This window comes from Mustela putorius, unplaced genomic scaffold (genome assembly GCF_011764305.1).
Source record: "Mustela putorius furo isolate JIRA1106 unplaced genomic scaffold, ASM1176430v1.1 tig00003983_pilon_pilon_pilon, whole genome shotgun sequence".
NCBI lineage: Eukaryota > Metazoa > Chordata > Mammalia > Carnivora > Mustelidae > Mustela > Mustela putorius.
Genome location: NW_025422123.1, coordinates 4,345,756 through 4,368,297, shown reverse-complemented (window position 1 = coordinate 4,368,297; position 22,542 = coordinate 4,345,756). Strand labels below are relative to the sequence as shown.

Sequence of the window (22,542 nt, the reverse complement as noted above, 5' to 3'; positions counted from 1 at the left end):
ACACAGCCAGGAACGGAATCCACACTGGACCCTAGAGGTGGGCCCACATACAGCCAGTGCCCGTTACTGGGTATTGATGCCACTGTCCACACCACTGACTCCCCTGAGGGAGGACACTGGATCCTGAAGCTGGGACTGCTATCGCTGCTGCCCCTGACAGTTGCAGGACACTACTGTGACATCACTCAAACCACCTGTGCCTAGTGCATGGACGCTGTCCCTATGTGTCTGTCATGTGTCCTGAGTCAAAGTCTGGCCGGTGGTCATGTGACTATTGACGCTTCATGTCATGTCCAACTGCAGGACTGGCGAAGTGGGTTCTCCTCTCTATGGATGGAGGTAGTCTCTGCCCCATCAAGATTCTTCAAGTGTGGAATTCCTTTACTTGGGAAGAGAGGTACAAGTTCTGGGAGTAGACATTGAGGGCAGGAGTGGAAAAGAAGGACAAATTTCCACGTTTGGAGGAGTGATCTGAGACTAGAACTCAACTGGGTACACTGTAGGCATTCGAGTCCTCTTGCATGAAGGAGTGACTCATAAATGGCACCTTTCAACTTATTCCCTTGATGGTTGTTATGGGTCCAGCTTTTGTGCACTCCAGTTCCTACTCACAGGTAAGTGGAGTAGCACCGTTGGGTCATAAAGTGATTGTTCAACACATCTTCTCCTAGCCTTTTTTCTTCCTGGGATTAAAAACCCAGATCTATATCACTTCAGATGATCCACATATACACGCTGACATTTTACATCTCTTTATATGTGCACATATTTCTGAGGAGAGTGTCCATAATTTTATTAGGTTTTAGTGGCTTCCACAAAAGTCTAAAAAACTTCTCTATTTTAGACACTGTCCCACTTCATCTCTGGTCCATGAACAGCTAATGATCACAGTGTTTTAGCAGATCCAATGATGTGATATTCATGCTCATTTTTGTCTTGGCAATGACCAGTCTCAGACAGGAGAAAGGAGAGCTTCCTTGCTCACGCTCACTTCCAATTTCTGTATGTATCTTTCTGTGGTCTGAATAACAGTTTACCGACCCGGGCTGGTGCACGGAAGACCCAGATCACCATTGGTTTAGGTGACTTACACTCTAGCACCTACGCTGGTGCCTAATAAATAGTAGAGATGAAAAATACTCACTGAGGATTCCATTTCCACTAACACAGTAGACTAAGTTAAGTTTAAGGCTGCCTCTTCTCCTAAAACAACTAAAAATAATAGGAAAAAAACACACAAATCATCCAAAAAGTGCAGTAGAACAATCAAGAGAATAATCATTTAGGCCAAAATTTATAAATGGGCCGTAAGCCAGACAGAAGAGTTGTTGTGATCCTTAGGGTATTTTTCAAATCTAAAAAATCTTGGTTCGGTTTCTCAGGCTTGTGAACTTCACAGAGAAGAGATAAAGCCCAGAGCTTCTTCATGTGAGCAGCAGGAGAAACATCCCCTCCCTGAAAATCTGCAAACCTAGGATTCTATCCTCAGAACAGGGTGACACAAACCAAATCTCTTCTATTTTTAAGTACGAGAATATTTGGGAAACTCAAAAATATGCAGAATTTAACAACACACTTCTACATAAGCAAAGGGCCAAAGAGATATCAAAATGGAAATAAGAAAATATTTTGAAATTAGTAGAAGACAGAGCATACGCAAACCTAGATGGTGTTCCTAAAGCAGTGCTCAGAGGCAAATATATAGCTGTAAATGCCTATATGGAAAAGAAAATTCTCAAAATGATTACCTAAACTTCCACATTAAGTCAAGAAAGGGGAGCAAACTAAATGAAAAGCAACCAAAAGGAAAGGGAAAAAAAGTAAAGGTTAGAGTGTAAGTTAATGAAATAGAGAAAAGAGAATAAAATAATGATATCTAAAACTGACCAAATCAAATATGATCATTTGAAAGATCAATTAAAAAAATTATAAAAAAGAAAGATCAACTAAACTGACAAATCTCCCACTTGACTCACTAAAAGAGTGAGAGAAATGTCCCACATTACTGGGATCATCAATGAAAGAGGGGATATTATGACTGACCACCAAGAAATAAGGAGAATTATATGAGATCATGATGAAGAAGTATATGCCAAAAAGTTAACTTACTTAGACAAAACAAATTCATAGAAAGACACCAAAGACTAATGCTGACTCAAGAAGAAATAGACCATGTGAATGTACCTATAACAAGGTAGAAGATAGATAGACTCAATTGTCAAAATCTATTCCTCAAAAATGCCCAGTTCCAAAATGCTGCATTTGTGAATTATACCAACCGCTGAAAGAATTAGTTACAATTCTTTACAAACCCTTTCCAAATGGAGGAGGGAATCCTCTCTATGAGGCTAGGATTATTCAGATACCAAAACCAGACAAAGACATTGCAAGACAAGAAAACTATACACCAATATCTCTTATGAATGTAGAAGGAAGAAAGAAAGAGGGAAGGGAAGGGAAGGGACAGGAGGAAGAGGGGTGCCTGGGTGGCTCAGTCGTTAAGCACCTGCCTTCTATTCAGGTCATGATCCCAGGGTCTTGGGATGGAGCCCTGCATGGGGCTCCCTGCTCAGCGGGAAACCTACTTCTCCCTCTCCCACTTCTCCTGCTTGTGTTCCCTCTCTTGCTGTGTCTCTCTTTGTCAAATGAATAAATAAAATCTTTTTTAAAAAAGTAGCAAATCGGATCCAGCAACATATAAAGAGTTACATACATGCCTAATGAAATTTATTCCAGGAAAGCAAGATTGGTTAAACATCCATACTAATCAATATAAAACACCATATTAATGTAATAGGGGGAAAAAGCTACCTGCTTCTCTCAACAGATAAACAGATAAGAAGTATTTGATAAAATCAGACACCCTCTCATGATAAAAACTCAACAAACTACTAACAGAAGGGAATTTCCTCAGATTAAATGCATTTACGAAAGCCCTTAAGCTAACATCTTACTTAATGGTGAAAGACTGGTTCTTTTCCTCCTAAGATCAAATAGAATGTCTACTCTTCTCAATTCTTTTTTTTTTTATTTTTAAGATTTTATTTATTTATTTGACAGAGGGAGATCACAAGAAGGCCGAGAGGCAGGCAGAGAGAGGGGTAGCAGGCTCCCTGCTGAGCAGAGAGCCCAATGCGGGGCTCAATTCCAGGGACTCCGAGATCATGACCTGAGCTGAAGGCAGAGGCTTAACCCATTGAGCCACCCAAGTGCCCCTGTCTTACCACTTCTATTAAACGTGCTGGAGGGGCCCCTGGGTGGCTCAGTGGGTTAAGTCTTCAGCTCAGGTCATGATCTCAGGGTCCTGGGTGGGATCCAGCCCCATGGCAGACTCCTTGCTCAGCCAGGAGTCTGCTTCTCCCTCTATTCCTTCCCCCGCTCGTGTTTTCTCTCTCTCTTTCAAATAAATAAATAAAATCTTCCAGCAAATTATCCTGGGTATTCTAGAGCAAGAAAATGAGATACAGTGCATCCTGATTGGGGAAAAACAGAAGTAAAATTACTTCTATTCACAGATGTCTTGTACATAGAAAATCCTGGAAAATTAAGAGCTATTAGAACAATTAAAAAAGTTCAGCAAGGTCGCAGGATATGAGGCCAATATAAAAAAAATCAGTTATATTTCCATACACTTTAAAAAAAAAACTATTTATTTTTTTATTTAGATAGAGAGAGACACAGCGAGAGAGGGAACACAAGGAGGGGGAGTGGAAAAGGGAGAGGGAGAAGCAGGCTTCCCGCCAAGCAGGGAGCCCGACACAGGGCTCTATCCCAGGACCCTGGGATCATGACCTGAGCCAAAGGCAGATGCTCAATGACTGAGCCACCCAGAAGCCCCTCCATACACTTGCAATAAGTAATCCAACAATGAAATTAAGAAAACAACTCCACTTACAATAGCACCAAAATGAATAAAATAATCTATTTCACAAAAGAAGTGCAAAAGATGGACTCTGAAAACTACAAAACATAATTGAAAGAAATTTAAACACATCTAAATGGAAAAATGTTCACAGATCATAAGACTTAGTATTGTTTAAATGGCAATGTTCTCCAAATTCATTCATAGGCTTAACACAATCCCTATGGATACCTAACTAGCTCCTTTTTTTTTTTTTTTAAGATTTTATTTATTTATTTGACAGACAGAGACCACAAGTAGGCAGAGAAGCAGGCAGAGAGAGGAGGAAGCAGGCTCTCCTCTCAGCAGAGAGCCCGAGGCGGGCCTTGATCCCAGGACCCTGGAATCATGACCTGAGCCGAAGGCAGAGGCTTTAACTCACTGAGCCATTCAGGTGCCCCTAACTAGCTCCTTTTTAAAAATTGACAAATTTTTAAAATTTGATTTTTTTAAAAAATTGATTTTAAATTCACAGGAAAATTCAAGGGAGTTAAAATTGTCAGTCTTTAAAAAGGAGACCAAAGTAGTGGGACCTCCAATTCAATAAAGTCAAAACTTGTTGCAAAGCAATGGTAAGATGATGTCAGGGGATTGCTTCAAGATGGCAGATTACGAGGATCCTGAACCCATCTCCTTCCATGGACACAACACAATTACAACTACAAGTGGAATAATCTCCTCTGAAAAAGACCCAAGCCTCCACAACAAAAGATAAAAGGGCAGCATCAAAACAGGTAAGAGAGGCAGAGACACTCTTGCCAAAATGAAAAAAACCCACCCCAGTCACGAGAATCCAAAATATGGAGGAATCGCAAAAATACAAAACTTTGCTGTGAGAAGCAATGGGTTTGTGCTCTACACCAGGCACTAAGCCCTAGGTCCTGACAGGAGAGATGAGCCCCTAACATACCTGGCTTTGAAAACCAAAGGGATTATATTTAGGAAAACCAAAAAACTACAGGGAATGAAGAACTTACTCTTAAAGCCTGTGTATGGAGCCTGTATAATCTCACTTACCTCAGGACTCAGTTTAAACACCAGTTGGAAAGTGCCTAGGATTTAGTAAGGAGACCCACTTACTAATCTTTGTTTTGTTTTCATTGTAATTGCAGTACAGTTAACATACAGTGTTATGTTAGTTTCAGGTATGTAATAAAGTGATTCAACAATTCTCTGGTAACCATCAGTTTGTTCTCTATAGTTAAGAGTCCACTTTTCGGTTTGTCTCCTTTTTCTTCTTTGTCTTTTGTTTGTTTCTTAAATTCTAAATATGAGTGAAATCATAATGGTATTTGTCTCTAACTGACTTATTTCACTTAACATGATAACCCTCTAGATCCATCCATGTTGTTGCAAATGGCAAGATTTCACTCTTTTTTATGGCTGAGAAATATTCCATTGCATATTTAGCTCACATCTTTATCTAATCATCTGTCAGTGGATACTTGGGCTGCTTCTATAATTTGGCTAAATAATGCTGCTATAAAACATAAGGATGCATATCATCTTTTTGAATTAGCATTTTCATATTCTCTAGGTAAATACCTAGTAGTGGAATTATTGGATCACATGATAATGCTATTTTTATCTTTTTGAGGAACCTCCATACTCTTTTCCACCATGGCTGCACTAGTTTGCATTCCCACCAATAGTGCACAAGGATTCCCTTCTCCCCACATCCTCACCAACACTAGTTTTTTCTTGTGTTGTTGATTTTAGCCATGCAGAAGAAGAAAAGGTGTGTGATGATATCTCACTGTGGCTTTGATCTGCATTTCCCTCATGGTGAGTGGATACTGAGAATCTTCTCATGTGTCTGTTGGCCACCTGTATCTCTTCTTTAGAGAAATGTCTGTTCATGTTTTCTGCTTTTGTTCTAATTGGATTACTTGTTTTTTTGGTGTTAAGTTGTATCAGGCTTTTTAAAAATATATTTTGGGTACTAACCTTTTATTGGACATGTCATTTGCAAATAACTTCTCCCATTCAGTATGTTGTCTTTTAGTTTTGTTGACTGTTTCCTTTGTTGTGCAGAAACTTTTTATTTTGATGTATTCCCACTAGTTTATTTTTGCTTGTTTCTCTTGCCTCAGGAGACATACCTAAAAAAATGTTGCTGTGGCCAAGGTCATAGAAATTACTGCTTGTGCTCTTTTCTAGAATTTTTATGGTTTCAGGTTTCACATTTGATCCATTTTGATTTTGTTGCTCCTTAACTCATTTTGAGCTCATTAATCCATTTTGAGTTTATTTTTGTGTATGATGTAAGAAAGTGGTCCAATTTCATTCTTTTGCTTGTAGCTGTCCAGTTTTCCCAGAACCATTTGTTGAAGAGACTTTTTCCCATTGCATATTCCTGCCTCCTTTATCGAAAATTAACTGACCATATAATTGGGGGTTTACTTTTGGGTTCTCTATTCTGTTCCTTGACCTATGCATCTGCTTTTGTGCCAGTACCATACTCCTTTGATTACTACAGCTTTATAATATAACTTGAAATCTGGGATTGTGATACCTCCAGGTTTGTTCTTCTTCAAGACTGCTTTGGCTATTTGGGGTCTTTTGTGGTCCCATTCAAATTCTAGAATTATTTGTTCTTATACAAATTTCTTAAAGATTTTATTTATTTGTTTCACAGAGAGAGACACAATGAGAGAGGGAACACAAGCACAGGGAGAAGGAGAGGGAGAAGCAGGCTTCCCACAGAGCCCGACGCTAGGCTCAATCCCAGGACCCCGTGATCATGTCCTGAGCCGAAGGCAGACGCTTAATGACTAAGCCACCCAGGCACCCCTCTTCTATTAATTTCTATGTAACAAATTATAAATTTGTTAAATTAAATTATTAATTTATTATAGAAATACAATAGTAATATTAATTTATTACATAAATAAAAGTACATAATATATATATAAGAAAAACATCCAAGATTATTTCCATAAAGGAGAGTACTCATAGGGCAAAGCTCATCATTTTATTTGGAATGAGGACAACCATGTTTGGTTATAGAACTGTTCCTGCCCTTACATACTAAATCTACACATCAGTTCTCTGACTTCTAGCTCTCTCCTTCAGATCCAATTTGTTGACTCTACAGATTATCTACCCCAGGCTCTGAACTTATCTACTTCCTACTTACCACCTCCACGATGTCTTCATTTTCCACTAGAACCAGCCTTGAATCCAAGGTTATTACGTCATCCCCTCTTCATCCCCATTGCACCCTCTTATCAAAATCCCAACCCTGGATCCACGCAGCTCCATTTTCTCCAGACAGAGCTGAGCCATGCCAGAAGAACCACACAAAAGTACCTACTGGTGTCACAAGACCTTTCACGACCCCCGTTGTCACCATGCCCCCATGCAACCCAGCAATCATTCTGTCTCTCTCCTATTCTCTGCAGCAGCTATTTCAAACCTTGATCTTCTTCCCCTGTCCAATCCCAATGCTCTGCCTTCCTTCACACGGGTCAGAAAAGATCCTTTCCAACTTCATAGAATAAATCAAACTATCAGTAGGAAAAACCCTCAACCTCTCTCTACCATATTTTCAGACTTTCCTCTCCAACTATATTCTATTTTTTTCTTCTCCCCTTCTGAAATATAACAAGTCCTTATTTTTCACACCCTTCCTAATACAGAGCAAATGGTTGTTTTGCCCCCACACGTCACTAAAACAGCTCTTCCAATGAAATCCCGGATGCTAATCCCATTGATATTTTTAGTTCTTGTCTTACTTGATCAAACAGCAAGCTTCAGCTCTGTTAACCACTCCCTAATTCCTGAAATGTTCCCTTGCTGTATGAGTCAGTGTTCTCCAGAGTGATAGAACCAATATGATATAGGTAGGTAGGTAGGTAGGTAGATAGATAGATAGATAGAAAAGAAGAAAGAAAGAAGACTTAGTATAAGGAAATAGCTCATGTGATTATGGAGGCTAACAAACTCCAGGATCTGCAGTTGGCAACTGGAGACTCGGGAGAACCGATGGTGTAATTCCAGATGAAGGCCTACAGGCTAGCGACCCAGGAAGGGTACATGTTTCAGTCTGAGTCCAAAGATGGGGGGGAAAAAAACCACGTCCAACTCAAGGAAGTCCAGCAGGAGGAACCTCCCACTTACTTAACAGAGGGTCAGCCTTTTATTCTATTCAGGCCTCTCACTAACTTGATGGGGACTCCCACATAGGGGAGGGCAATCTGCTTTTCTCAGTCGACAGATTCAAATGTTAAATTCATCCGGAAACACCCTCACAGACACCCAGAATAGTGTCTGACCAAATGTCTGGCATCTCATGACCCAATCAAGTTGACACATAAAATTAACTGTCACATTTGCCTCTGAGATATACCACCACTTATTTCTCCTACTGTTTGCCTACTACCCTTACTTGGTCTTTGCAGGTGGCTCCCCTTCTGTATCACTGGTCTTCGGTGTTCTGTTTGGGACATTTTTCCTTCAGCCTCCTCTCCCTGAGGGATTTTATTCTCCCTTATAATTCCTGGCACTATCTGTACACATTTGTATCACCAGTCCAGGTGTCACCTCTGAGCTCCCAGCTCTAGGTGGAGAAGTCTCAAAGCCCTTGTGAGACAATTCCTCCATCCCCAAGCAGTAGCTGTCTCATGTCCTGCCTGATGTGGATAGCAATTTCATACAATCGCTTGATAGGGCACTTCTTTTAATCGCAAGTGTCAACCACAACGCTTACTTGAGTGCACTTCACACATGGATTTTTCCACCCTTGCATGAAAGATCTTGAATCAACAGCTCTTCTGCTCCAGCACTTATGCTCTCCCAGTTTGCGAATATTTATCTTGACAGCCAACTTAGTGCATGTTGGAATGGATGTAGGTCTGATATCATGTGGCACACTGATTGCCTTCGGGCATCATGGTAAATTCTCAAATCCACCTGCTAACAGTTGAATTCCTAAAAGCAGCTATCTAGGACTACTTTATTTCTAGCCATTGCTATGGAAGATGATGTCCAGAAGACTATCTGGAAAAACTAAAATGTTTGTGGACTGTGGAGGGGAGCATACTAATTAGCACGCATAGGGATTCACACCATGCAATTTTCTTTTGGGCATTATCAAACTCAACAATCCCCACACAGAAATTCATGCTTGATCAATGTTTCCCCAAACATTTTCCTCTTCCTAAGTTACTTCAGTGAATAATCTCACAGAGATCATTGTCCAAGGCAGAAACTGAGTCACCACCCTAACTCTAGCCTCTCCCTCATCCCCATATCCAATCAGTCAGAAGTCTTGCTCAACATACCTGCTAAATATCTGTGAAATTCTTCACTTCTCCCCATCCCCACTGCTAATGCCTTACTTAACTCAGGATATCTAACCTCTTGCTTGGATTACTGGAATTGCTTAAGTGGCCTCCCTGGATCCTTTGTCTTCCCATCTCTATCTAACCTACCCACCACACAGCAACCAGATTGATCTTCCCCAAACAGAGGAAAATGTCACTCCCCAATTCTAACCTCCAATGATTGGTCGCTGTTCTTAGAATAAGGCCCTAACTCCATACTAGGGACTGGTCACTTTGGCAGCTACATTTTCACTTCCACCAATGTGTGTCCCCTTGGGCAAGTGACTTGATCTCTCATGACCTCCATTTTCTCATCTCAACAAAATGGAATTATAATGGTTGAATTAACAAGAGTTAATTCTTTTAAAGTGCTGGTAACAATGTTACTTATCTATCATTAACTAATACTATTACTTTTCTTTTAGAAACTTTACAATCCATTCACACAGAATGCCTTTCACTTCTTCAAGGAGGCCATGCTCTCTTTCACCTTCATGGCTTTCCACTTATCTCTACCCAGAATACTTCCTTCTCCCCTCCCTCACTCTACTTTCTCCTCATCCTTAACCTGGTGACCACTAGTTGTCCTTCAGGTCTTAGATGTCTAATGCTCTAGGAAGACTTCTATGCCCCTTAGTCTGTGCCTGTGCTCTCTTGACTCCTAGTACTATTACTTTTTCTTTTTTTTTTTCTAATGACTATGAGAACTCAGGTCACTGATCAAGTGGGGATGCAGGGTGTGGCATGGCATCTGCCTTCTCTCTAGGCTTCCAAGATTAGGTCCAGCCCCAGTGTTTATGGGACTGATGGTCAAAAGAAGCTTGAAAAACTGGATATTCTGAAAGTGTCCATGGTTCCAACGGTGACTAAGTGTGGCCTAGAGTTGTGGGGAGGGCTGCTCTGCCTCTGCAGGGGCACCACTGCCATCCTGGAGCAATTCCAGACTGCCAGGAAGGAGATAGCATTCTTGGCCTGACTAGTGGCTTTTTCATGAGAACTGGGAAGACCCAGGGTGAGAAGGCCTTAGGAACCGTGTGGGGAGACGCCAGTGATATCTGACATCTGATAAATGTTTAACTGGCTATCCCTGTGGGGTCAGAGGGGGCTCCAATTTGTGGCACTTTGCCATATTTCCATGATGTAAATAATCTCACCATGACTGATTTCAAACTACCAACATGGCCTCACTGAAGGTAGAATTAGGAAGAGACACACACATTGAGCTCTTGTGAGTCAGGGCACCACTGGGAGAGGCCTAGGTAAGGAGCTGAGAAGAGTCATAGGTCGGGAGAGTCCTTACAGCTAGGCATAAACTCACAAAGGCACATGTCCTAGAAACCTGCCTGGTCTCACCCATCTCCAGGCTCAGTGTGGTGTCAATACTTACTTCAGACACATTTGGGTGTGCCTACCTGGGCTGAAGTCCTGTCACCTTGAAGCTCCCTCAGTGGTCACCTAGGTGACTGCCTACATAGGGCTATGATGGTCTCATACAGTTCTGAGGGGGTCTTCTGGGCCTGCCTCCCATGCTGGGAGGGCCCAAACTTGCCTCAGAGATGTCCTTGACGGCCCCTGGCTAAAGCAGGGAGAGTTACATCTCAAGGGGAGGCAAATGGATGGAAAACACTCTGGCGACCGAGGTCCTGAAGGTATGAAATTTCAGCTTTATATCTTGGAGTGGATCCAGTCTGACATCTGAGGAATGTGAAGACACATCCCATATGCTAGCTCCATAGGCAGCACTGTTAAACCCCTCCCACAGGAATGTAGTAAAGCCTTTCTGGGAAACTTTTGACCCCTCCTAGAACAGACTATAGGCTCACAGCAGCTTTTTTTGTGCCATACCCCAAACACCTAGAGCAGGACCTAGTCAAAAAATGGGTATTCAATAACTATTACTGAATCTACTGGAAACATCCAGAATTCAAATGGCCACTGTCTGACAAAAAAGTTACACCAGATTAAATCATTCACAGAAGCCAAAGGGAAATGTGTAGTGGAGACAGTGGGTCTGGAAATTGGATCTGAGGTGGGGATCTGCTTTAGAATTTGGTAAGGAAACACAAGCAGGAAATACGCATGGAGATTAAAGTAGTGAGCTCTGGTAACCCCTAGTGGGTACACTGCTCCTGGGTGGTACAGACAAGAGAAATACAGCATGTAGATATGGAGCAGCTACTACAGACCCAACCCTCTCCTGGGATTTGTATGTTTTTCTAAATTGATGAAATCACTAATACAAGGCCCATCTTCTCCCCAGAAGCTCCCTACTCATACTGCCTCAGCTCCCATTTATAGAAAAAGCTTAAAGAATTGACCAAGTGGGAAGTTTAACTTCAGAATAACAAGCCCTTGGCCTACTGTTACCAGTGGCAGCATTCTGCTCAAATGAGGTCCTGCACCCATTAATAAGACTGCATCTCTTGGTGGGGGGAAGTGATTACATGATTCTCTTTACTTTTGTAGGTTCTGAGGTTAGGACCACAGTGCAAGTTAGATGTTCCTTCTCTTAATTTCTGTGTCAAATATAGTTAATTGTTAGACTTCTTTAGAGGCCTAAAATGTGTTGTTGAGAACATTTAGGGCATCCCTAATTTCTAGGTTGCCCTTAGATATGAAGCAGGGAGCTTCTATCCAGAGTCAGAATGTAAAAGCAAACAGGAAGCTGGAGAAAACTGCCCATCCCAGGTACTCTGGCAGCTGTGGTGACTACCTGGATAGTCGCTCAGAGAAAACAGTTGTGAGAGAGAAGAGCTGGAGATAGATAACAAGGGGTCTTAGGGCTTTCTGTAAAAACAGTGTCTTCCAATTGGAGAAGCAGATGACAAGTATCCAGCTATCAAAACCACAGAGGGTAAAGTCCCCCGCCTGGGCACGGTCTGATTGCATGCCTAGAGGTAGAGTAAGCCCCTTCTAGGTTAACAGAATCAGATATATATGGGACACCTGCCACTCACTGCAAAGCACTTCACAAAGCAGGCTGGCTGCATTCATCTATGTAATAAAGCAGAATCAGAAACAAACGCTCTTCAGTTTCTTAGAGCCCCATTGTAGAGAACATGCCTTTAATTAGAGTCAGACTACACAGTGGTGGGGCTCTGCTATACTGTGGTTTGGTGCTGTAGGCAGAAAAGTTACCATGTATTTTTCTAGGCAAGCAAAATGCGGATGATGTTTAATATCAGATATCTTTCCAGGGAAAGAACATCCTGTAGCAAAATAATGCAAAAGTTTGGGCTAGTTTTTGGTTTGTCTTTTAAAAACAGAATATTCAGGGGTGCCTGGTGGCTCAGTCATTAATCGTCTGCCTTTGGCTCATGTCATGATCCTAGAATCCTGGGATCAAGCCCCATGTTGGGCTCTCTGCTTGGCAGGAAGCCTGCTTCTCCCTCTCCCACTCCCTTCCCCCTACATGTGTTCCCTCTCTCTGTGTCTCTGTCAAATAAACAAACAAATAAATGAATGAATAAATAAATAAATAAAATTACATTATCATAAAACCATTGCCCTTGATTTCTGACACTGGCTAAAAGAGATTTGGGGGCACTTGGCTGCCTCCATTAGTGGAACGTATGACTTCTGAACTCAGTGTTTTAGTTTGAGCCCCACACTGGGTATAGAGTTTACTAAATAAATTAATAAATAAAATAGATTCAGGAACAACTTCCTGAATCCCAGCTGAGAAAGGGGAAGCCACCTGGTCTTAAAACCAAGTAAGCAGTGACCTACCTCTGGAATGAAAAGGAAAAACAGTCAGGGCCGTAACAGAGCCCCTCTGCTATGGCCATGATCTTGAGTTTGGTTCTTAGGCTGACATTCACTTCAGTCTATCATCTGATACCGACACTTTCTTGGTTGCAATTTATGAGCTGTCAGTGTTTACTTGTGAGACTATGTGGGAGCTAGAAGGGAAGAAGATAAATACACCAAAGCCCAGCTGAGCAACTGATAGGCTTTACATTTTATTTCCAGGAAATGACATCTTGTTTTTACAAAGAGGTAGGCCATCCTCTCCAAGAGAGGCTGCCTTGGCTTTTAGGGTCAGCCGTAGGGGTTCCACCCAACCTGTCCAAAACAAATGTCAACTGACGTGCTTCTGAGGTACCCAAATGATAACAAAAACAATAAATTTAAAAAGCAGAACAGAAATACATAACCCATTCAACACACAGTGAAGCAGTCTATCAAGTACCCGGAAGCAGCCCTCGCAGGGAGTACCAGCATGGCCTCAGAGAGCGGTGGCAGTGTGGCCGGCCAACATGGAGGCTCATGAGGAGGACTTCCTAACTCAGTCTCTGTCCCACGTGGCTCCGTCCCATGCTCTATCTCAGAGCAGCCCAAGACCTGGCCACAGATAATCCTCCAGACCATCCCAAGCTCCCATTGCCTGGCAATCCCTTGAACGCCCCTGGAGCGTGGTCTTCAGGAGAGTCTCTTGGCTTGGAAGAGAAAGAAAAGAGAATTAAAGGAGAAGCCTGTATTTCCCTGGCCTGGCCTCCCTGCTGCCATCCTCATGTCACGCTGTTCAGAGCCTGCTCCTCATCTCTCCCAGAGTATTATGAGTTCAAGGCCCATGAAGGACCCTGAGGTCCTTCTGTGCTACCCTCCTCGCCACCATGGTGTGCTCCACTGGCTGCCTCGCTGCTCCTCCACTACCCCCCCTCAAAAGTGTTCCCCCTTCCTGTGGCCACTGCCTCCAAGGCCTTACTCCAGTACTGCCTTCTCTCTGCCACCTTCCATGACTACCCTACCAAAAATGGCAATGATCACTCTCTGATCCCTTGCTTTTTCTTGTAGCACTAATCACATCTAACTTACTAGATTTTCGCTTCTCTTTCTATTCCTGGAAACTATAGCAGCACTTGGCACAAAGCTGGCCCTCAAAGCACACTGTTGAAGGACGAAGGAATTATATACATAGCGAAGGAATTATATACATAGCACTAGGCAAGGACAGGAGAAAAGGGAGGAGTAGGAGGGATAATTTACTGCTATGTACTGTTTCTGCTTCCTCAATCCGGGGAAGCAGGGATCCCAGCCTAAGAGCACAATAAAGCTACCAAAGAGACTGTCCTGTTCCCTGAGATTGAGGTCCTGAACACTTGGTAGGAGGACCGACAGGATTATAAAATCCTACCCTTCTCCACTTATGGGCAGCCTTGGAGAGCTGAGAGAACTAAGCGAGTCTCCCTTGCAGCTAAGGCTTCACCTAGTAGCACACCAAAAAATAAAAAAAGCCACAAGAAAGAAATTCTCTTGACTCTCCTCAAGCAAACCGCCTTGCCCACCCTCCCACATTAAACCCTTCTCTCTAGATAACAGGATGTACCCTCCCACTTTTAGACACTAATCCCCCCATCTGTTCTATGCATTCCTTGTCCTGCCCTCTCCTGATTTCCAAAGAATCTGGCCCTACCCACTATCTCAACTTCCCAGCAGCTCCTCCTCCACAGGCTCAGCAACTAAACACACTCAGATCTCTCGGTGTCTTCAAAATCAAAAAACAAAACAAAAACTTCCTCTTATCCCACCTCCTCCTCCAGCTATGACCTTCTCTTGGTGATGTCCCTATGTCTTAGTGGTAGCCAAATTTCTTGAGGAACTTGTCTATCTTACTTTACTTCCTAACCTCACACTCATTCTCCAATTCATGGCAAACTAGCTTCTCACCCCACCAGTCCCCCCAAACTTGTACCAGATAAAGTCATCAATGTCCCACACTCCTGCTATATCCAAAAGGCAGTTTTTCCTCTGATGCCCTGCTTACTTTTATCCCCAACACCTGGCACTTAGTAAGAACTGAGAAGGAAAGGCCCAGATGATAGGAATCAAGGAAGAGATACTCTTTGTGGTTGGTTCTGATTCAGGTTTCATGGGACAAGGGTAAAAGGGGTCCAAACTCTCCAGAGTAGGAAAGCAGAAAGCAATTCAAGCAGATGTCTTAGCCAGGAATAGGAGCATGTCTGGTCTCATCAGATTTCTTAAAAATCACAGTGGCAGGCAGTCGGGCAGGATATATATCCAGCTGGTGCAGAGAAGCCCCAACGATGATGCACCTAATTCTATGACATTCTATGGGGGGAGGGAGGAAGAAGCATAGTCAGTGACCCCAGCCACTCTCTGAGATTAGTTCATGGAGATCTAAAAATGATCTGTGTTCATCTAGAATTAAGTGTAGAAACCAAGAAACTCTCAAGGAAAATCTGCTTTGGTTAATAACACTCCTCTGTATTTACACAGGTGGTCTTCTATAATAAGAAGTTCCTGAAAGTGTAGGTCTGTAAAGGAAATCATAAAGTTACATGCTCGGGAAGGGAGAATCCATTTTTTTAGAGAACCAAAATAACTCTATTTTATCATTAAGAAGACAAAAGGGGCGCCTGGGAGGCTCAGTTGGTCCAGCATCCAACTCTTGATTTCCGCTCAGATTGTGATCTCAGGGTGGTGGGATGGACCTCTGCCTCAAGCTCTGTGCCTCAGGCTCTACATTCAGCACGGAGTCTGCTTGGGTTTCTGTCCTAATGCCCTTGCTCCACTTGTGCGCATGTGTACATTCTCTCTCAAATAAATAAATAAAATCTAAAAAAAAAAGTCTAAAGGACTCTAGTCTCAGCAAGCAATCTGAAGTTCTAGGCCATCATGGGCTGCTACTCCACACATGGCAATTAATCCCACAGCTGACCTCTACTCCAATCATGGTCCCCTCCCCCACTGGGGAGACAGTTCCTGTGCTGCCCTTGTCGTTTCCAACTATGCATCTGAGATGCCACAAGGGTGATGGGGGAGACGCCCATCAAGGAAGAAGGAAAGGAAGGACCATAGACAAAAAAAGAGAAGGAAAGGAAAAATAAGGGGAAAAAATGGGAGGTGGTGATGGAAAAATACAAAACTGTTTCTAGGAACAAGTCTACTAATTTTCTATTCCATGATAATTTTGCAAAGGAAGAATCTTTAAAAGTCAAAAAAGTCAAAAATAAGTGTTACGAACTATTTGCGTGCATGCCTGTGGACACCCCAGCCCGTGGCTACCTTGCTGAGAGCCATTTTCCCCTAGATGAACTGTCCTGCGCTGGGCAGGTATGCTGACTTGATGCGTATGACCCTTCAGACTGTCTAGGGGCAAGGCTGGGTGGATTCAAAGTACTTGCTAATAAGTATGCTCTGTGGATGAGCTCAGCTTGCCAGATACCATTACTGCGGCCATGCCCACATACTCCTTTATGAGGCTCTGTCTTTCAGCAGAGGGTGATGGGCATCATCAAGGAAAACCTTGCAGCTAGGCAGGCAGATACTCTTAGATGACTGCCAGTTTCTCCTGTCCCATGTCTAGATCACTCTCCTCAGAGCCCACAGGAAACTGGCAAGAGACACAGGCCCTGTGGTCTGACCTGAGTCTATCTCCCTAGAGACCCTCAACCACTACAAGGGTCTCTGTGTCACAGATTCAGGAAAGCTGTGGTTCATAAATCTTTCTTCTCACCTCAGCATACCTAAAGGCCACAGCCTTGGTTCAATGTAATAGTATCAAGGGAGCCAGGGAATGTAGCTTGAAAAAGCCCCTGGACTGAAAATCACTCTTCTAAAGGACCAACAATTTTATTTCTAGGTAATCTGCTTTCTTCTTTTCTGAGTACAACCCAAAGAAACTGCTAGGGAAAGCTAAAAGTGAGAATGTTAACACTCTGTCAACCAACCAACATTTAATGAGAACAGAACAAACAGAAGAGGGGGCGTAGCTGACAGAAGACTCTGCTCCAGCACCCCACCAGCTCCGGAGGGAGATCCTCTGCAGGGAATGTCAAAAAATGTCTTCCCTTCAGAAAATTTCATGTCAAAATCCCAGAGAGCCACAGTTATTCATGTGACAAGCACTTACTAGATGTCTGTTATCTGCCCCACCTCCAGAGCATCCTTTTTCTAACACAGGATCTGGTCTCCAAGCCTTCTCCTCCTCTCCTCTGTATAATCGGGCCTCACAGAGTTTATGAGGGTCAGTGGCTCATCAGTCATGTGGCATCAATCCTCCCATGGGGATATGGAACTACAAGGCAACCACCAGCCAGGAAGGCCTAGAGTGGGGCTGCTCCTGGTGGAATTAGCACCCTACACTGCCACAGACAGAAGGGTTTCTCCTCCCCGAATCTGTGGTAAGAGCAACCCCTGCCCGGGAGGCAAACAGCCCTTTGGTGGTATCCGAACTCTGACAATTAAGGCCTGCCAATCCTGGTTCCCAGATTCTAAGTCAGGTCCTTTTTAAAAATTCCCATGCACTGGGGATTAAAGCAGCTTTCAATTGGCAAGGAAAGTCGGTATTTGAACTGGGAATTTCCTCTAAACCTCATACTGTAGACCAGTGGAGCTCTTGATGGCTCTGGCACATGTTTCCCTAAATCAGGACTCAGAACCTTCTGTCTCTGTGGAGAACTCCTCAGAACTGCAATTGCTGCGATAACCACAGAAATAGAGACCAGTGTCAGCGCCCCTCCCACTAGGAAGCATGGCGGGGAGTCCGCTTCAGCTCATGAATAGGCTCCGAGGGTTACCAAAAAGGCATAGAGGCACCCTCTGTAGCCTCTGGAGGGAGAAGGGGGGGGGGGTCTGATGTGATTTCTTCTGCAGTTGTAACTCTGTGTGAGGAGAGCCAGAGGTGAACTTAGGACACGGGGCTCTTCCTTCCCTTTCCAGTGCTGCATGAAGCTATCTATGGCACTTGTGCACATGAGAAGAAACCCAGTTAGTGGGCTCAGAGAAGAAAGTACGTGCATGTTCCTCATGCCCTGCTCCAGCACACTCCAGCTGGAAGGCTGACAGTTAAATCTGGGTCCCGGGTCATTGCCCCTCGCAGAAGGCATTTACCACACCTCAGCGGAACACTTCCCAAGTCGGTGGCTGTCCTCACGTTGCTCTGGCACCACGTGGCCATTCTGTTACCTATGGGTCACAAGGAGGCACTGCTAGGAACACTGCAATGCTTCTCTTGCCTCGACCCTTCATTTGCACTGCAGCCTCTGCTTGGGAAGCACCAGCCTTGGGAACCTTGAGACTCTGTTCAAATGGTACTTCCATGAAGCTTCCTACTGTACCTCCACCTGCCCAGGCCAAACTGACCGCCTGCTCCTCTGCAGTGTCTCAGCACCCTGGCCTGGAACTCGTCCCACTGCCTCCCTGCCTTTCTCCCTTCTCCACGGACTGAGTGCTGTGGGAGCTGCAACAATGCTGTATCTTTTTAGTCCCGTGTGGTGTGTACTGTTCCTATAACTGTTGACAGAGTGAGAAGTGAGGGGAAAAGCAACGGGATTCTTCCAGAATCTAATGGCTCCTGTGAGGTAAAAGATCTGGGAGGGCCCAAACTGACAAAATCTATGAGCACATAGCTGTCAATGGAAAACACTTGGGTTCCAAAGAACCACCTGAGGGCTGTCCCAGCCTTCCACAGGTCAGAATGCCTTCCTTGGTAGAAGAGGCTCAAGGCCACTTCCCGCTCAGCAGCTACTTCACCTGGCTCTGCATAGGCTTGCTGCCTCGGCTTTGGCTGACCAGCCAAGTGCCAGGGTCACAGAACAAATGCCTGTATTTTAGTGGCAGATTCCTGGCCTTACTCAAAGTGGCTGACATCCACTGAAGGGCTAGCAGGAAGGAAGTAGCAGACAGATCCTGCTCTTAGCAGCATGGCTTTTAGGGCTTAAGTTTCTCTGGACTTAGAGACAGGTACATTCAGAGACACATATGAGTCTGGGTTACCAATGGCCGGGTGGTGGTGGGGAGCTCCTGTAAGGGCAGTGAGGTTCTGGGTCTTCTTCTCTGCTTGGCCTTTATGTGCAGCCGACTGACATCACAGCACCTTGGCTCTGATGCTCTCCCACAAGGTAGTGCTGTGCTGGATTATTAGAGAGACTGGATCCACCCTGCTTCTGTGAGCTCTCACCCCTGGCTAATAACCAATCCTTTTTCCTCTCCATTAGCTTCCTTGTGCCTTGCCCCAGGGTGCATCTTTTGCCACAAAAACATTTAAGTCTCAGGTGGAGGGGCTCTGCAACCCACAACACAGCAAGCTCCAAGGGAGATGGGATCACTTAGTTGAATAAGTGGATATTCACCAAGGAAGTATGGCTCATTAGGGGAATTCACCCACCCATTTCCCCAATCTCTTTATCCAAATTCTCTCCAACTGGGAAACGAGCTGGTAAACATATTAGAATTCCCAAAGATTAAATTTATCTAATCTGACATCATATCCAATTTGTGTAATTAAGCTATGATTTACTATAAAACATGTATTCTCACCAAGCATTCTCCAATTTGCCAATCTGACTTGTTCATCTCCTGTTGATAACTGTGTACCCAATCCAAAATTTTTGCCAACACTTAGACAGCAACTGAACTGTCTTGGACAACAGCACCATCTAGTGATCAGTACAATAAGCCTTCTGACCTTGTGTTTTCCATCCACACCCATAACCAAGGTACATACAATTAAGTCTCCCCCTTTCTTACTACTCAAATAGGCAAGTCCATTCTCCCTCAACTCTTTCTACAATGTTCATTACCTTTAACTCTCTTTTTTCCCATTTCTCCCTCCTCTTCTTTAGCTTAAGAATCATTTATCTCTCTTCCCAAACCAAAAAAACCTGCTTAAGTTTGTCAGTCTTCTGTTGAGGGAACTCACCTTCTTATTCATACCCACTTACCTTTTCGTTCCCTAATGAGGACAATTCGTCGTTCTTTCACTTCTGAGCTCAGATTATCTACCATCTTATTAATGCAATTATCCAGAACCAGGGAGTGGGTTTTGGACTTGATGTCCTTCCGACAAATGGGGCATTCTACCTTCCGCTTCATCCACTCATTGATACAGTAAGAGCAGAAACTGTGGGCACAGTTCAAGGTGACAGCCTATAAAGGGAATGCAAACACACACATCAGAACCATCATGCTTACTTTTCCAGGGCTGTTGTGATCACAAATCTAGCACAGGCGTTCATTTCCAAGGCCAAATGGAAATTTAACCCTAATTCCATCTAGAGGGCTTACAGATGGTATTAGACTTGTTCTTGAGGATGGGAAATTTTAAGTCAGATTGTTCAGCTTCTTTCTCAAAGGTAAGTTCATAGATATAGGCTGACTGGTCTGTCTTGTTCCACCAACTCAGATGACACTGCTAACGCGGCTTAGCTACCTTGAAAACAAACGTCACTGGACACAAGTAGGACTAGAACGCGTGTGAATGTTTGGTCTACATACATCACTAATTCTCTCATGGAAAACAGATGTATAACCTGCTGATGGTGAATCAGAGCTTCAATTTTAATAGACAATGGGGAGCACATTCTGAATACTCAGTATATAGAACAGTAGGAGCATCATCTATACTCAAAAGAAACAAAAAAGACAGGGTGCCTAGGTGGCTCAGTGGGTTAAAGCCTCTGCCTTCAGCTCAGGTTATGATCCCAGGGTCCTGGGATCGAGCCCCACATGGAGCCCTGTATTGGGCTCTCTGCTCGGTGGGGAGCCTACCTCCTCCTCTCTCTCTGCCTGCCTCTCTACCTACTTGTAGTCTCTGTCTGTCAAATAAATAAATAAAATCTTAAAAAAAAAGAGAGAGAGAGAGAAACAAAAAGAAAACATACGTATAAAGACAATTAAAAAGGCTGGGGGGAAAAAGAAACTAAAAAAATGGAAAAAATGTAATGGGTTCACGGACAGTGACTGAAAATGAACCCTTAAGTAAATAAGTCTGTGAGAGGAGGAAAAGCAGAAGGGAGTCTAAAGCTGAGGAACTCCTCCAAGTCACTCCAATGGTCAGATTTCTGCCAGGGCCCTTTTCACTTCTGAAAATATAAACCGTCCTCTTCATTACACTTGTTTATATACATCTCTTAAAATACAAGTTTTTCTGAGGCTCTAAAGTCTTCATTCCTGCTTTTAGGATAGAAAATAACCAGAAATCACGCATTTTTCAAATGCCAAATCTAGCACAGAAAGCCAACTAGGAGATATTTTGTTAACTATATGAGATAAATCCTCGCAAACAGGCTTCAAAACCTGTCTGATTAACATAAAACCTCTTTTCAACACTGACTTTACGAGGTGACTGTGAAAAGGTCAGGCAGTCTATGGTAAACAAGGGATGGGTCAGGTTGTTTGTCTCTTCTGTCTGTGCAGATGTCCCGGGTGGGGTAACTCATCACCCAGCCCAACGCCCCTTCCCTTGCCTTCCTCTAGAAGAGCCCTGTTAAAGCCACACTGAGTCTCTCCAAAGTAGGCAATCAAATGACTAGAAACTATGGTGGAAACGATGACCCCAAGTCAAACTGGATCCAAGCAAAAGAAACAGACCCGCCCTTCCCAGGAGGCTAATATGCTCACCCTCCCTATAGACTACCAGAGAGAAGGAAGGAGCGTGTGCCTACACTCTCCTTTCTAAAGAAGTCTGGAAAGCACTGTCCTTTAACAACTTGACTTTAAGATGAGTGGTGTAAGATGAACTGGTCACAAATGATAGAATTTGTGACAAATAAAGTCAATGCAAAAATACGACATAATAACAAATGGAAACCTAGATGTTTTTGTTTTCATAGGGAGCCTCAGAGTATCCCTGAAATATGTTCCACTTGGCTGCTGAATTCCCAAAGTGACCACACGTCAGTGACATTTACCACCCTGTTGAAGGCTGCACTACCCACCCACTCTCAGCTCTGCACCCATTCAGAGTAAAGAGAAGCTTTGTTGAGCAAAAATCTAATGCCATGTGGCCCCATTTTCTTCCAACAACAAAGAAATAAAGGCTTTATTGCAGCTAAAAAATAGCGATTGTACCAAATAAACACTCAACAACGGACGAAATAAAAAGATCAGTAAAGGTAAAGAAGACCACAAAAAACAAACGAGATATGGCCACCTCTCGAGGTCACTTTCAGGTCAAATAACTACAATAGATTCCTAGAATAAAAATCTCTTCAGAATGTTTCCCTGTAGCAGAACCTGTGCAGCTGACGCTCTGTTCAGGGTTGAGAGGAACAAGAAGACACGAGCCACTGCTTGTCATTACCTCAATGAAGTATTCGGAGCAAATAATACACTGGAGCTCATTCTCTAGCACGTCATTCACGTGGCTAAGCACTTCTTCCTTCTGTGCCTGCACCTTCTCCTTCTCTTCCTGCAAAGACACACAACCCCAACCCCACCTGTCACTTGGGGGAACCAACAAGAATGCACAACAGGACAGGGAGGAGTGTTAACTATCTGGAATAGGATTTGGGAATCCAAGTAAAATATTCAACCTGGTGCAGCAATAGGAGAATGAAACCCTTTCCC

The 22,542-nt window shown here is 43.5% G+C and overlaps 1 protein-coding gene across 8 annotated transcripts in view; it reads right to left on the bottom strand.

The window, feature by feature from the left end:
- The window catches only part of RNF8 (ring finger protein 8), a 51,822-nt gene that overhangs the window by 6,730 nt on the left and 22,550 nt on the right, over nucleotides 1-22,542 (bottom strand). For 4 of the 8 annotated variants that reach the window (XM_045071165.1, XM_045071167.1, XM_045071163.1 and 1 more), the window contains 2 exons: nucleotides 22,277-22,384; nucleotides 19,917-20,121 (listed from right to left, as the gene is read on the bottom strand). In XM_045071165.1, the coding sequence (XP_044927100.1) occupies nucleotides 19,917-20,121; nucleotides 22,277-22,384 (313 nt within the window). Of the gene's footprint in view, nucleotides 1-13,166; nucleotides 13,668-19,916; nucleotides 20,122-22,276; nucleotides 22,385-22,542 lie in introns of those variants that run through there. The other 4 variants (XM_045071166.1, XM_045071164.1, XM_004740013.3 and 1 more) reach the window with 3 other exon arrangements.